The sequence below is a fragment of the Bos indicus genome, chromosome 23 (assembly GCF_029378745.1).
Source record: "Bos indicus isolate NIAB-ARS_2022 breed Sahiwal x Tharparkar chromosome 23, NIAB-ARS_B.indTharparkar_mat_pri_1.0, whole genome shotgun sequence".
NCBI classification, from domain to species: Eukaryota; Metazoa; Chordata; class Mammalia; order Artiodactyla; family Bovidae; genus Bos; species Bos indicus.
Window position 1 is genome coordinate 34,741,169 of NC_091782.1, and position 16,962 is coordinate 34,758,130.

Genomic DNA, 16,962 nt, shown 5'->3' on the forward strand with positions numbered 1-16,962 from the left:
GAAGAGTGGTTACTGTTTGAATGGGTATTGACTGGAGTACTAGAGTACTAGAATTGAGTAGAGTTTGCTGGAGTACTAGAAATGTTCTATACCTTGATGTGGAGGTTGTTACATGGGTATATAGCTATGTACATTCAAGATTAGTGCATCTTACTATAAGTTATATCTCAGTTCAAAAAAATATCATGTGATGTCTTCTAGAACAAGAGAAGAAAGAATTTGAGAGACCTTCTAGATTTGGGAAAGAAAATACTACTTTCAGGATGAGGTGTTAACTAAAAGAATTGGCTTATATAGAAGCCCTTTCTTCTTTTATCCTATTAAGAGACATTTCTCCAACTAGAAGAGGTGTGGTTAAAACTAGCCTCTTGCTACTTTACAGGGAATTTGCTACTGAGTTTGCTTATACATTATTGTAAGCACTGTTTTGAATACAAGTCCTAAGTCACATTCTCTGTGCTCCATTAGCTTACAATCTAATAGACAAGACCAACACAGAGGAAATATTTAGAGAACTTGTATTACTTTTTTCAAAAGTGCAAATTGTGAGGTACAGAATTCCTTAGGAATTCAGAAGAAAGTATAAATCTGTGAGAAGTGGCATAGGTGATTTTTGTGAAGGAGAAGGACATGATATGAGTTTTTAAAACAAGATGAGAAGCATTGACAGAGGAATGGATAAAGAAGAGGTATATATGCAGTGGGATAGGCTACCTACTCCAGTATTCCTGGGCTTCCCTAGTGGCTCAACTGGTAAAGAATCCATCTGCAATGCGGGAGACCTGGGTTCGATTCCCTGGGTTGGGAAGATCTCCTGGAGAAGGGAAAGGCTACCCACTCCAGTATTCTGTCCCAGAGAATTCCATGACTGTATAGTCCATGGAGTCGGACACGACTGAGCCACTTTCACTTTCACTTTTCACTTTCACATATATATATACACACAATGGAATATTAGTCATTAAGAAGGATTAAATAATGCCATTTGCAGCAACATGTGGGCTTCCTAGATGGCCCTAGTGATAAAGAACCCTCTGCCAAAGCAGGAGACATAAGAAATGCAGGTTTGATCTCTGGGTTGGGAAGATCCCCTGGAGGAGAGCATGGCAACCCACTCCAGTATTCTTGCCTGGAGAATCCCACGGAGAGAAGCCTGGCAGGGTGAAGTCCATAGGGTCACAGAGAGTCAGATGTGACTGAAGAGACTTAGCATGCATGCCTACAGTGACATGGATGAACCTAGAGATTGTCATGCTGAGTGAAGTAAGTCACAAAGAGAAGGAGAAATATTGTATGACATGCCTTACATGTAGAACTTAAATGATACAAATGAACTTATTTACAAAACAGAAACAGACTCACAGACTTAGAGAATGAATTAACGGCTGCCAGGCGAAGAGGGAGGGCAGGGAAGCATGGGAGGAAGAGATGGGGAGTTGGGATTGACATGTATACTCTGCCATGTTTAAAATGGATAACCAACAGGGTCCTACTGTATAGGACAGGGAACTCTGCTTAATGTTACGTGGCAGCCCGGATGGGAGAGAAGATGGAGGAGAATGAATACGTGCATCTGTATGGCTGAGTCACTTTGCTTTCCACCTGAAATTATCACAACATTTGTAACCAGCTATACTACAATATAAAATTAAAACTTTCAAACAACAACAAAAAACTTGATGGGCAGACAAAATGTCAGAGTGTCCTTCACTTTTTTGTACTTGTTTAAAGAACCACTCACTCACTCAAAGAACCACATAAAGCCTGTTGACTAGAGATGGAATAGTGATCAGCCAAAGGACAGGATATTTGTCAAATAAAGGGCAATGAACCAAGAAGAGAACCACAAATTTCTCAGGAGATCCAGGATTGGACCCCGAATTGACACTGGTTGGGGCTCTAAGGGAAGGGTTGTTATGTTAAGTGGCTTTAGTTGTGTCTGACTTTGCGACCCTATGAACTATAGCTTGCCAGGCTTCTCTGTCCATGAGATTCTCCAAACAAGAATACTGGAGTGGGTTGCCATTCCCTTCTCCAGGGGATCTTCCTGACCCAGGGATCAAACCCACATCTCTATGTCTCCTGCATTGGCAGGTGGGCTCTTTACCACTAGCGCCCCCTGGGAAGCCCTCTGAAACCACAAAAAGAGAAAATGAAAATCATTCAGTAGTCTCCAACTCTGAGATCTCATGGACTGTAGCCTGCCAGGCTCCTCTGTCCATGGAATTCTCCAGGCAAGAATACTGAAGTGGGTAGCCATTCGCTTCTCCAGGGGATCTTCCCAAACAGGGATCAAACCCAGGTCTCTCACATTGTAGGTGGATTCTTTGTTGTCTGAGCCACCAGGGAAGCCCCTGAAATCACAGGGTTATCTACAAAAGCAGGCTCCTGCTCATGACACTCTTGGCTGCTAGGAGAAGGGATGATATCATTATACATCATTGTAAGCACTCTATACAGAGGAGTATAGGGACTTCACTCTACACTCTACACCCTCTGCACTCTGTACCAACCTTCTGCTGTCTGCATCCTAATGGGAAACATTCTACACAGAACCTTTCCATTTCTAATGAAGCAGTTATTCTTATTGCATTAAAAATACATCATGGGGACTTCCCTGGTGGTCCAGTGGCTAAAACTCCACATTCCCAATGCAGGGGGCCCAGGTTCAATCCCTGGTGAGGAAACTAGATCGCACATGTTGCAACTAAGAATTCACATGCCACAAGTGAAGATCCTGCATGCTGCTAGGAGGGTGTGGTGCAGCCGAATAAATATTAAAACGAAAACATTGTGCGTATGAGATGGGCTGACGCACTTTCAAAAGAGTTAAGGAAGTTTGGGTAGGGATATTAATTCTTCAATGTGTTTCCTTCTTCACCCCACTAATAGGTCTATAAAGCATACCCGCCCGCCCTCACCCTCTATTGACACGTACTCCACATTTCACATCCTGGTGTTGGCAAGGAATGAGGAGTTTACCGAAACTAAGCTGTATGGGTGGGACCAAAATAGTAACAGAGATAATGGCAGATATATTAACATGACAGGTGAATTTCACATCTGCTGAGTGCTCATACTTCCAGAAGTTTGACTGGCCAGCTGTGCTCTCATAATTGCTTTTGAAAAGGTTTTCTGGCTCCGATGAAATCAAATCAAGTCTGTTCCTAAGCAAATTGAGATTTCCAAACTGCAGCCACTCTAGAAATTCTAAACATCATTCAGAAGAAGATTTCAATCTCACTGTTTCTTCTTTCTCTGAGGAGCTGTTTGGCCCCTTTCTACCTGGACTGGAACAAAGGTACAATTTAAAATTGTTTTCCTACTGAATTTAGGATTGGTAATTTTGATAGTTTGCCTTTGTCTGATGAAAAGGTACAAGAACTGAGAGCTTGTGGTTGGGGGTGAGGGTGGGGTGGAGTTCATGATGTTAAGACCATTTTTGTGGATATAGTCTGTGCCATCCCAGGAACATCTAATTCACAGATTGCCCAGTTATTTAGGTATCGAGCTTGCCTTGCCCACACCCTGCTTGCCCTGGATGGTTATCTGCCAGGGTGCCCTCTCTCCAAGCCCTGTCCACTTCACCCAACCCCGTCTCTGGTGACATCTCCTTTTCTGTAGATTGCCCTTATTTTTCCCTCTGGCTGCCAATCGATCTTGTCTTTGAAATTTTCCTTCTACTAGTATCTTACCTAGCTATCTTACTGGACTGCTTTGTCCGGTCCTCAGAAAGCTTTAGCACCAAAAGAAATACTAAGGATTCAGAGGTGAAAGAGTATGGAGGACTCAAGATTTGGAGTTGTAGGGTGCTCTGGAATAAAATGTACCCTGATATCATGGCTCAAAAGGACACTCTGTTTTCTAGCTCCTAAGAATAGAAAGCTGAATATTCAGGGCATGGTTAGGATTTCGTGAGCTGGAGAAGAACTTAATTGCCTTTTACAACTTGATTTTATAGGGAAATATCAACTGTAATCCACATAAACTTTATTGCCACCTAGTCACAATGGGCATACTGTCTGTAGGATAGTTAACTTTTAGAATGCCAATGTTATATTTGGGTACATGCTAGTTCCTAAGAAAATATGAACCTATTCTAAAGATATTCTAGGCATAATGGCATGTGTAAGTTCCAGGTTATTAAAAAAAATAAGGTTTTCTAGGAATCACTGTGAGCCAGTAATTGGAATATTCATTTATTCTTTTGACAAATAATATTCATTGGAATCCTCATGTGTGGTAGACTCTAGGGGTGCAAGGCAAACTCACACAGGCTGGGTTCCTTCCTTCCGGTGACTGTCACCTATCTTGGGGGCATACAGATATTAGTTAATCTCATAATTAAACATGAAATTATAAGTTTGATAAGTCACATGAAAGAAAGATACATTATAGTGCTTTGTGTATAACAGTAGGATTTGACCTTCTTTGGGGAAGACTTCCCAGTGCAGATGACTGAACTGCGATCAAAAGGGTAAGGAGAGTTAAATCCGTGAAGAAGGCCTCAGGAAGTATAGTCTAGGTATCGGCCAGTACCTTGAAGAAACGATATTAGAAGAAAAAACGTAATTCAAACGGAGCTGGAGGAAGTGATTGGGGTCCCTGTGCATCACCTCTGAGGCCGTTTTAGGAATTTTGTTCTTTCTCCTAGGAGCAATGGGAGGATATGATGCATTTTCAAGAGGTGGGAGAAGGACTTGCAGGATGAGGCTCTTTTGAAATTTTCATTTTAAATATGTCATTCTGACCATAGTGGAAAGAACAGAGAGTGAATGTAGGGTGACCCTTTAAGGGGCCCTGACAGTAGTCCAGAGGGAGACGATGGTAGCTGGATCAGGGTTAGAATGGGATGGCTGTGAGATAGACTTAAGAGGTGAAAGTGAGAGACTTGAATTGAACATGGGATAGTGAGAGAAAGGGTGGCATCAAAGGTAATGGGGGTGTCATGGTGGACCTTTGAAGGTTTGGGGATGAATGAGATGTGTTGAATTGGATTTTGGACACACTCAGTTTCAGGTGTCTTTAGGACATCCTAATGTATATGTGTAAAAGGCAGTTAGTTCTACAGATATGGCTTCCTGGATCAGGTCTGCTCATATGAGAGTCATTGTGTTCTGGAGTCATGGGTGTGGATGATCCCTTAGGGGGAAAATGTTAAATGAGGAAGGTGCAGAACTGAGCCTTGGATTTCACTGGTGGTCCAGTGGATAAAGTCCAGTGGTTTGATTCCTGGTCCAGGAAGACTCCACATGCCTTGGAGCTACTAAGCCTGAGTGCCATGACTACTGAAGCCCCTGAGCCTAGAGCTTGCGCTCTGCAACAGGAGAAGTCACCGCAGTGAGAAGCCCACACACCGCAACTAGAGAGCAGCCCCCGCTCGCTGCAGTGAAGGCCCAGCACAGCCAACAATAAATTTAAAACAGAAAAGGACTGAGCTTTTAGGAGCTACAATGTTTCATGACCAGGTACACAAAGGAAAGATGAGTCTACAATGGAAATATAAGAATGGTCAGAAATGTCGGATGAAAACTAATAAGCTGTGAGGTGTGTAGAAACTAGCACCGCAGAAAGTATGTCCGGCTGTAAACAGGAGGTGAGAGAGAACTAGCTGGACAGCATTCAAGGCTGAGCTGTAATTTTTTATGGGAGGGAGTTGGAGAGTTTAAAAGTCAATTTAATGCTGTAGGGTTCCATTTATATATCATTTGTGAAATGATCACATTATAAGGGTAGAGGACAAATCAGAGATTGCCAGAGCAGAGGCGATAGTGGGGTATGACTGTAAAGGCCAGTCCTTGGGAGTTATATTCAGCAAGTTCCTTGGTCTTGATGGAAGAGTCAGATGTCTTGATTTTAGTGGTAGCTATGCAGTGAAAGAGAAGAGTGAAAAAGTTGGCTTAAAGCTCAGCATTCAGAAAATGAAGATCATGGCGTCTGGTTCCATCACTTCATTGGAATAGATGGGGAAACAGTGTCAGACTTTATTTTGGGGGGCTCCAAAATCACTGCAGATGGTGACTGCAGCCATGAAATTAAAAGATGCTTACTCCTTGGAAGAAAAGTTATGACCAACCTAGATAGCATATTGAAAAGCAGAGACATTACTTTGCCAACAAAGGTCCATCTAGTCAAGGCTATGGTTTCTCCAGTGGTCATGTATGGATGTGAGAGTTGGACTGTGAAGACAGCTGAGCGCCGAAGAATTGATGCTTTTGAACTGTGGTGTTGGAGAAGACTCTTGAGAGTCCCTTGGACTCCAAGGAGATCAAACCAGTCCATTATAAAGGAGATCAGCCCTGGGATTTCTTTGGAAGGAATGATGCTAAAGCTGAAACTCTAGTACTTTGGCCACCTCATGTGAAGAGTTGACTCATTGGAAAAGACTCTGATGCTGGGAAGGATTGGGGGCAGGAGGAAAAGGGGACAACAGAGATGAGATGGCTGGATGGCATCACCGACTCAATGGACGTGAGTTTGAGTGAACTCCGGGAGTTGGTGATGGACAGGGAGGCCTGGCGTGCTGTGATTCCTGGGGTCGCAAAGAGTCGGATATGACTGAGCAACTGAACTGAACTGAATGCAAATGTATGTATGGAATAAAATTTTATGAAACTGTCTATGCACAGTAGACATGTGCACACTCATGTCTAAAGCTATATCAATAGCTTTATTGATACATGATTTAGGTACATGGGCCTTCCCTGGTGGCTCAGACAGTAAAGAATCTGCCTGCAATGCAGGAGACCCAGGTTCAATCCCTGGCTCTGGAAGATACCCTGGAGAGGGAAATGGCTACCCTCTAGCCATTTCCACTGAGGGAAATACCCTCAGTATTCTTGACTAGAGAATTCCATGGACAGAGGAGCCTGCTGGGCTATAATCCATGGGGTTGCAAAGAGTCAGACATTACTGGGCAACTAGCACTTCACTTCAGTACCATGAAATTGGCCTGATATAATTATACTGTCAGTGATCTTCAGTATACTGGTTGGGTTGTGCAGCTATTTTCCACAATCTAATTTTTGACTCTCCATCACTCCCCCAAAAGAATGCCCAGTTATCAGCCTCTTCCCATTTCCCATTCACATATGTACCCATCCTTGCTAACCATCAGACTACATCATATCTCTACAGATATGCACATTCTGGACATTTAATGTAAATGGAATTATATGATATGTGGTTTTTGTATCTGGCTTTTTTCACTTAGCAAGATTTTTTAAGGTTTATTTCTGGTGTAGCAAGTATCACTCCTTCACTCCTTTTTTATTACCTAGTGGTACAGTTGATCCTTGAACAACATAGGTTTGAACTGCTCTAGTCTATTTATAGGCAGATTTTTAAAATAGTACAAACAGTACTAATGCTCCATGGTTGGGTGAATCTTTGACTGTGGACCTGTGGGTATGGAAGGTGGTCTGTAGTTATGTGCAGACTTTGAACTGCTCAGAGTGTCAGCACCTCTAACCCTCACATTGTTCAAGGGTCAACTGTATTCCATTGTGTAGACATGCATATTTTATTTATTCACTAATCAGTTGATGGAATTTGAGTTGTTTCATATTTTGGTTATTTCTGAACTTTCTGAACTGAACTTTATTATTCAGTTATTATTATTTAACTTTATTATTCATTATTCAGTTATTTCTGAACTGAACTTTCATGTACAAGTTTTTATGTGGACTTGTTTTCAATTCTTTGGGGTAGAGACCTATGGAAGTTGAACTGTTGGATCCTACAGACACTACATGTTTAACATGTTGACAATCTGCAAAACTGTTTTCAGAAGTTTCACCCAGCAAAAGATGTTGCCTCCTGTTTTTCTGTATCTTCACCAACACTTATCACTGCCTGAAGTGAAGTGAAGTGAAGTTGCTCAGTTGTGTCCAACTCTTTGCGACCCCATGGATTATAGCCTACCAGGCTCCTCAGTCCACAGAATTTTCCAGGCAAGAGTACTGGAGTGGGTTGCCATTTCCTTCTCCAGGGGATCTTCCCAACCCAGGGATCTAACCCGGGTCTCCCACACTGCAGGCAGACGCTTTACCGTCTGAGCTACCAGGGAAGACCTATTACTGCCTATATTTATAATAGGCATCCTAATGGATGTGAAATGTTAAGTCATCATAGTTTTGATTTGCATGTGCCTCTTGACTAATGGCCTTCCCTATTGGCTCAGCAAGTAAAGAATTTGCCTGCAATGCAGGAGACCTGGGTTGAATCTCTGAGTTGGGAAGATCCCCTGGAGTAGGGCATGGCAACCCACTGCAGTATTCTTGCTTGGAGAATTCCCATGGATAGAGGAGCCTAGTAGGCTACAATCCATGGTGTCGCCAAGTCAGACAGGACTGAGTGACTAAGCGCGACTTGACTAATGGTGTGGAGCTTCTGTTCATGAATGCTACTGACCATTCATATATCTTCTTTGCAGAAATGTCTGTTCAAATCCTTTGTTGTTGCTGAGTTGCTAAGTCATGTCTGACTCTTTGCAACACTATGGACTGCAGCTTGCCAGGCTTCCCCATCCTTCTACTATCTCCTGGGGTTTGTTCAAATTCAGATCCATTGAGTCAGTGATGCTATTTAACTATATCATCCTCTGCCACCATCTTCTCCTTTTGCCTTCAGTCTTTCCCAGCATCAGGATCTTTTCTAGTGAGTTGTCTCTTTGTATCAGGTGGCCAAAGCATTGGAACTTCAGCTTCAGAATCAGTCTTTCCAATGAATATTTAGGGTTGATTTCCTTTAGGATTGACTGGTTTGATCCCCTTGCAGTCCAAGAGACTCTCAAGCGTCTTCTCCATCTCCACAATTTCAGGACACCAATTCTTTGAGACTCAGCCTTCTTTATGGTTGAGTTCTCACATCCATACATGACTACTGGAAAAATCATAGCTTTGACTATATGGACCTTTGTTTGCAAAGTGATATGTCTGCTTTTTAATATGCTGTCTAGCTTTGTCATAGTTTTCCTTCCAAGGAGCAAGTGTTTTTTAATTTCATGGCGACAATCACCATCCACAGCGATTTTGAAACCCAAGAAAATAAAATCTGTCACTGCTTCCAATTTTTCTCCATCTATTTGCCATGAAATGATGGGACTGGATGCCATGGTCTTAGTTTTTTAATATTGAGTTTTAAGCCAGCCTTTTCACTCTCCTTTTTCACCTTTATCAAGAGGCTCTTTAGTTCCTCTTTGCTTTCTGTCATTAGAGTCCCTATGCTTTCTGCCATCATCTGCGTATATGATGTTAGTTCATATTTCTCCTGGCAAACTTGATTCCAACTTGTGATTCATCCAGCCCAGCATTTTGCATGATGTACTCTGCATATAAGTTAAAAAATCATGTTGACAATATACAGCCTTGTCATACTGCTTTCCCCATTTTGAACCAGTCAGCTGTTCCATGTCTAGTTCTAACTGTTGCATCTTGACCTGCATACAGGTTTTTCAGGAGACAGTAAGGTGGTCTGGTATTCCCATCTCTTTGAGAATTTTCCAGTTTGTTGTGATCCACATAGTCAAAGGCTTTAGCATAGTCAATGAAGCGGAAGGAGATGTTTTTCTGGAATTCCCTTGCTTTCTCTATGCTTCAACGAATGTTGGCAATCTGATCTCTGGTTCCTCTGCCTCTTCAAAACCTAGCTTGTTCATCTGGAAGTTCTTAGTTCACGTACTGGTGAAGCCTAGCTTGAAGGATTTTAAGCATTACCTTGGTAGCATGTGAAATGAGCACAACTGTATAGTAGTTTGAACATTCTTGGGCTTCCCTTGTGGCTCAGCTGGTAAAGAATCTGCCTCCAATGCAGGAGACCTGGGTTTGATCCCAAAGGCTACCCACTCTAGTATTCTGGCCTGGAGAATTACGTGGACTGTATATTCCTGACTGAGTGACTTTCACTTTCACTTGAACATCCTTGGGCATTGCCTTTCTTTGGGATTGAAATGAAAACTGATTGTTTCCAGTCCTGTGACCACTGCTGAGTTTTCCAAATTTGCTGACATATTGAGTGCAGCACTTTAACAGCATCATCTTTTAGGATTTTAAATAGGTTAGCTGGAATTCTATCACCTCCATTAGCTTTGTTGGTAGTAATGCTTTCTAAGACCCACTTGACTTCACATTCCAGGAAGTCTGGCTCTAGGTGAGTGACCATACTGTCATGGTTATCTGGGTCATTAAGACCTTTTTTTGTATAGTTCTGTGTATTCTTGCCACCTTTCCTTAATCTCCTCTGCTTCTATTAGGTCCTTACCATGTCTGTCCTTTATTGTGTCTATCTTTGCATGAAATGTTCCCTTGATATCTCCAGTTTTCTTGAAGAGATCGCTAGTCTGTCCCATTCTTTTTTTAAAGTTAATTAATTTATTTTAATTGGATAGTCTGTCCCATTCTATTGTTTTCCTCTGTTACTTGGCATTGTTCACTTAAGAAGGCTTTCTTATCTCTCCTTGCTATTCTCTGGAACTCTGCATCAGTTGGGTATATGGACTCCTTTACCATTCCTAATTCCTTTGTTTTGTTATTGACTTTTAAGAGTTTTTAAAAAATAAACTCGTGATATCTGATCCTTATTACATACATAATTTGCAAACATCTTCTCCTGGTTTGTGTGTTGTCCCTTCACTTTCTTGGTGGTTCCATTATCTTTTGCCTTTGTTGATCCTGTCTCTGTAGAGCTTCTGTTTTATAATTCTCGTACTTTCTTTCCATTATTTTATTGTTCTTTAATGTTTTTTGAGATGGATGCTTTTTAGCTTTTCTTTTTTAATGTTCACATCCAAGGCTATATGTTTATCTCTAAGTATTCCATTACCACATGGGTTATTCTAGCTTCCTCCCCTTGCTTATCTGTAAGTCCCACTCCAACCATGAGAAAGCTGGCTCTCACCATTGTTATCCATGTATTTAATGGTGCAATTCTAGTGTATGTGTATAGAAGTGTCAGAATTGCTGATTCCCTTCCATCTAGTTCATAACTATGATCTCATTTCTCAGGACCTCTCCCAACCCTGATATGTCTTCCCTATGGAGTGGGGAACCCAAACTGCACAGCATATCTAGTTGTGGACCCTGAGTGGTTTTGAATAAAGGCAAGATCGTAAATTTTATCTTATTTTCAGTGTGCTTTCTGGTTAACACCCACTGTTTCTATGGCCTTTTGTAATGAAACATGCAATGCGGGGTCTTAAGGGAACGGTGTAAGCTGATGACTCTTTATTGAACAGCTTAGATTAGAATCCATTATTCTAAAATAACTGGAATAATTTTTCTCTAATATTTCTTCCTATTTGGTCTGATTTTGTCTACTCATACAGCCTCATGAGAATTTACTGTCTCTCAATTTCTCATTTTGACTTCTGGAACAGCTTGAAGGCCATTTGCAATCTTGACTATTTCATGTTATTGGTTCAACAAATATTTATGAAGTACCTAGCAGAAAATGCAATGGTAAAAGATTTCTGTATGAAGCTTGCAGTCTGACATTCTTCTGCTAGGTCCTTGGTTCCCAAAGCATTTTGAGTATGAGACTTCCTTTTTTTTAGATCATGCCATGCAGCATGTGGGATCTTAGTTCCCTGACTAGGGATCAAACCTGGGACCCTGGCAGTGAGAATGCTGAATTCTAACTACTGGACCACCAGGGAATTACTCCAAGTTACTTTTTAAAACTTATGTGAGCAGTAATTTGATCTTTTCTTTAATCTGTGACTTTTGGAAGCATCTCACACTCTTTGTCCAAATGGAGGACATAGTGCCTTCTTGGGAGTGTATTCCTTCATTCATGAGGTATTTACTACCATGTGACAGACATTTTATAGCTCAGCATTCATGCAGTTTACATCCCTGTGAACAGAATATTGAACATCTTCCCACAGAAAACAAAGCTCAGGGCTTTCCTGGTGACTCAGCAGTGGAGAATCTGCCTGCCAGTACAGGAGACATGGGTTTGATCCCCCATCCAGGAAGATTCCACATGCCATGGAGCAGCTAAGCTGGTTTTTCTCAACTATTGAGCCTGTTCTCTGGAGCCTAGGAGCTGCAGCTACTGTGCCCTGATACTGCAGCTACTGAAGCTCTCTCTCTAGAGTCCGTGGTCCGAAAAGAGAAGCCCCCACAATGAGAAGCCCTTCCGCTACAAGAGAGCAGCCTGTGCTTGCCACAACTACAGAAGAATCCCACGCAGCAATGAAAACTCAGCACAGCCAAAAATAAATAAATAAAATTATAAAAAATATGAATCTAATTTAAAAATTATGGTAACAAAGTCATTTATAGATTGACAGTTCTGAATGAGTTGCCTTTTCTTCCTCTAGCTCTTTTTCTCAGAGCTTAACCTTCTGGAAGATTCTTGGCTTTATAGATGAATATAATCAAGATGAATATCATTAAAATAATATTTAAGAAGTCAACACCAAAGCTAAAATTTCATGAGAAAGAAAATATCAAAATTTTAAAAGCAGGATGCCACACCACCAAGTTTGAAGCAAAAGGAAAAAAATGTGTGTCCCTATATAAATGTTTTTATGTGTGTTTAGTGATTATTTTTCACACACGTTGAAGTGTTTGAAAAAAATATTGAAATGTTGAAAAGTAGGTGTACTACAATGCCCATCATCTTCTTAATTTAAATATTTTATTTATACCCAAAGCAGAATTTACTATAATTTTACTTTCCTGACTTTAATGGAATCCAACTCATTAATAATAGCTTTAAAAATCAACTTTTGGGGAAAACTAACCATTAAAGGAGAAGGCAATGGCACCCCATTCCAGCACTCTTGCCTGGAAAATCCCATGGATGGAGGAGCCTGGTGGGCTGCAGTGCATGGGGTTGCTAAGAGTCAGACACGACTGAGTGACTTCACTTTCACTTTTCACTTTCATGCATTGGAGAAGGAAATGGCAACCCACTCCAGTATTCTTGCCTGGAGAATCCCAGGGACGTGCGACCCTGGTGGGCTGCCGTCTATGGGGTCGCACAGAGTCGGACACGACTGAAGCGACTTAGCAGCAGCAGCAGCAGCAGCAACCATTAAAAAAAATACATAAAAGGGAACTTCCCTGGTGGTCCAGTGGTTAAGAATCTGCCTTGCAATGCAGGGAGCACAGGTTTGATCCCTGCTCAGGGAACTAAGGTCCCCCATGCTGCAGAGCAACTAAGCCTGAGTGCCACAACTACTTAGCTTGCTCGCTGCAACTACTGAGCCTGCTCACTGCAACTAGAGTGTCAGTGCACCACAGCAAAGGGTCCTGCATGATGCAATGAAGATCCTGCCTGCTGCAACTTAGACCAGATGCAGCCAAATACAAAATAAATAAATATTTTTTAAAAAGGAACCAAAGGGAGGTAGAGTCTTTAAAAAAAAAAAAAGGAAGAAATATAAAACCATGTATGTAGGAGTGCACATGTTAAAATTTTGCTTTAGATTCCAGTAGATATTCTCAAGGAATTAATAAAGGTGTAGTTAGTTCAACTTGTCTTACACAGTTGATGAAACCCTTAGAATCTAGCAGAGAACTTTGGCTAATTGGTTCATTCAATCAAGTAAAACAAAATATTTAGAAAGAGTTTCTTTTTACATGTGTGGATTGATTATTCCAGAAATTGCCTCAGGATTTGCTTTGACTTGTGTCGGATATTTGCACTCAGAAGAATAAAGATAAAAGAGCTTCATGGGGCTTATCATGGATTCCTTTCTATCAAATACATTTAAAACATATATTTGGAAACATTTCAAGTCTACTATGAACAGAATTACCAGGAATTTGGGACAGAAGTGACAATGAGAATCCATTTTGAAGAAACGGGTAATTCTCAGTTAGAATTCTGCCTTATTAGCTGAAAATTAGAAGTAACTTCTCTGTTATTTCTTGTTATGGTATTTTTATAATATTATTTAATTTCCTCTTTAAGAAATCTGCAGATTTTGCTTCCAGAAATGAAAGTGCCAAAAATGTACATGAAAATCAAATCAATTTTAATTTAAGATATGAAAAGAATTTTGACCACTTTTGGTTTGGGGTGGAATATAGAATTAAACATGCATCCAGATTTCATACCATGGATATGCTAAGTTATTTTGAAGTCCCTCTTCACAAAAATTATATTCCACTATGATTCAGAGTTGCATCATAAAGAGAGTTTGTTTAAAGACTGGAGTTTGAGAAATGTAACATTTGTAGTTTCCCTGAATAAATATGAAAGATTAAATGCTTCATTTTCTGCTGGAGCTTTTTATAAATGACTCAGATTAGGTGCAGTTGGTTCAGTCTTCAGCTAGCTGTTAAAGATAGGCAGTCTGCTAAGTGGTGGGGAGAGAAAAGTAGAGAGAGTGATTTTAAAAGCATCTATGTACAAGTAAGTAGGATGGTACACAGGTACCAGGATATAATGTTCTACAGTAAATACACATTAAGAAGTGCTAGACTTACAGTGCTAGGCTTATCATAGTGATCATTTAAAACGTATGGAAATATCAATCAGTATATTGTGTACCAGGAACTAACATAACTGTTGGAGGTCAATTATACTTTAAAGATAAACTCATAGAAAAAGAGATCAGATTGGTGGTTATCAGAGGCAGGGTGTGGAGGGAAGGGGAACTGAACGAAAGTTAGCAGAAGGTACAAACTTCCAACTGTAAGATAAGTTCTGGGAATGTAATGTACAATCGGATAAACATAACTAATACTGTGTGTGTGCATGCTAAGTCACTTCAGTCATGTCTGACTCTTTGTGACCCTATGGACTATAGCCCGTCAGGCTCTTCCATCCACGGGGATTCTCCAGGCAAGAATACTGGGGTAGGTTGCCATGCCCTCCTCGGGGGATCTTCCCGACCCAGGAATAGAACCTGTGTCTCTTATGTCTCCTGCATTGGCAGGTGGGTTCTTTACCACTAGCGCCACCTGGGAAGCCCCATAACTAACACTACTGTATATTATATATGAAAGTTGTTGAGTAAGTCCTAAGAGTTCTCATCACATCTTTAATTTTGTATCTATACAAGATGATGGCTATGCCCTAAAAGAAAGAATAAATTTCATGTTTTCTAGAAAGTAAAAAAAGAAAGAAACGTTAGATTTGACCTGGGGGTGGGTGGGGGGCTTGGAAGGGTGAACCAAGGAGCAGTGATTGAGTTACTTTTGAACCTAAAGAGTGACTCTCGGTGGGCAAAGAGAGGAGGTCCTGATGTGAAAGCTTGAAGGTGAGGAGCAGTTATTGAAGCTAAACATAGAGGGCTTCTGAAAGAAACTTATTTCAGGAGGAGACATCACCAACGGAAATACTGAGCTGAGTGTACATCCTCTTTCTCCACGCAGACTTCTGCCTTGGGGGGAGTGAATGAGCCACAGAAGCTGAAGTGACAGCTGCCATTCTTCTGAAATACCCAGGGAGAGGCAACGACAGACTATGGGCAGGCAAGTGAGGGAGGCATTACTTTGCTGGGAAGGTGGGGTCAACCCTCGACAAGTAGGATGGGCATTTAAAGGAGGGAAGAAAGTTCACCATCAGCTGCCGCTCAGCCCAGGTACTTGGAAGGCTGGCCTTACATAGTATCTTAAGAAAAAAAAGAGGTTTTGACTGCCATTGCCAAATTGTTCTCTCTTAAAACCTAACAATGTCTCTGTTTCCTCTCAAAATGTTTGCCTTTTCACAGCATCGAACAAACAGCTGAGCTCCTCTTGTGTCTCTCCCCTGCTGAAGTCGCCAATCTCAAGGAAGGAATCAATTTTGTTCGAAATAAGAGCACTGGCAAAGATTACATCTTGTATAAGAGTAAGAGCCTCCTGCGAGCATGCAAGAATATGTGCAAGCACCAAGGAGGCCTGTTCATAAAAGATATCGAGGATTTAGATGGAAGGTACCGTGAGTCATTCTGCTTTTTCTCTGGTGACCCTTCTTTTTTATTTATTTATTTTATTTTATTTTTTTACTTTACAATATTGTATTGGTTTTGCCATACATCAAAATGGCCACAGGGGTACACGTGTTCCCCATCCTGAAGCCCCCTCCCACCTCCCTCCCCAGACCATCCCTCTGGGTCCATCCCAGTGCACCATCCCCAAGCTTCCTGTATCCTGCATCGAACCTGGACTGGTGATTCATTTCTTATATGATATTATACATGTTTTAATGCCATTCTCCCAAATCATCCCCCTCCCCCACTGACCCTTCTTATAATTAGATTTGGCCAGAAGTGTGGAAATCAAGTGAAACAACTAACAAATTATTTCTTCTAGCAAATTTGTAACTTGCTTGTGCACATTTAGGGTATTTCTCTGATCTCAAGACATTCTGACCTTGACTTAATTTCCCATTCTCTCTCAAGAACTCTAATTGCAAATGGATTCCTAGCTTGATAAACAGTGACATTTCTAAGGTACGTGGGTCTGTGTATGTGCGTGAAGGGTTGGGTGTGCGTGATAGCTTTTATGTTCCAAGACTCAAGCCTCTTTGGAGTTTCCTTTCCTGCTCTCCCAGAAGTATGAGTGGAGCAGGCCCTAGTCCAAACTCTGCTGGGGAGCAGATAGACTTTCCCTGACCACCTTGCAGTAATTAAAAACCCCACATGGCAGAGCCCCAACTGTACCTGCTCTGAACAGAGGCGCTTCTGATCATTTCTTGGAAAACTGGTGCTGCTACCCCTCCTCCCCTATCCGTTGATTAAGACTACATGTAGATGACCTCCCTCCCCAGTTCTGGGACAATACCAGGGCAGGATTGCTGTGGATTTTTGTTTTGCTTTGTCTTGTTTTCAGTGACAGCCGAAGAGATAGCAGCACACTCTGGCAGAGACAGGGAAGGTAGTGGAGAGGGGATGCTCTGTCAGCTTGATGCTCAACACTGGCAATGAATGAGTGGCTGACCCCACTTTTCCAAGCTTCTTTTCAGCCTTACTTGACCTGGGTGCTTTTTAGCCACTCTCACATCAGACTTGTCTTCTACTGT

The 16,962-nt window shown here is 41.4% G+C and overlaps 1 protein-coding gene across 5 annotated transcripts in view; it reads left to right on the forward strand.

The window, feature by feature from the left end:
• LOC109577194 (cytidine monophosphate-N-acetylneuraminic acid hydroxylase) overlaps positions 1-16,962 on the forward strand; it is an 82,745-nt gene that overhangs the window by 21,424 nt on the left and 44,359 nt on the right. For 2 of the 5 annotated variants that reach the window (XM_019986004.2, XM_019986005.2), the window contains exons 2-3: positions 15,333-15,541; positions 15,671-15,874. In XM_019986004.2, the coding sequence (XP_019841563.2) occupies positions 15,819-15,874 (56 nt within the window). In that variant the 5' untranslated portion in view covers positions 15,333-15,541; positions 15,671-15,818. Of the gene's footprint in view, positions 1-2,986; positions 3,302-15,332; positions 15,542-15,670; positions 15,875-16,962 lie in introns of those variants that run through there. The other 3 variants (XM_019985998.2, XM_019986001.2, XM_019986000.2) reach the window with 2 other exon arrangements.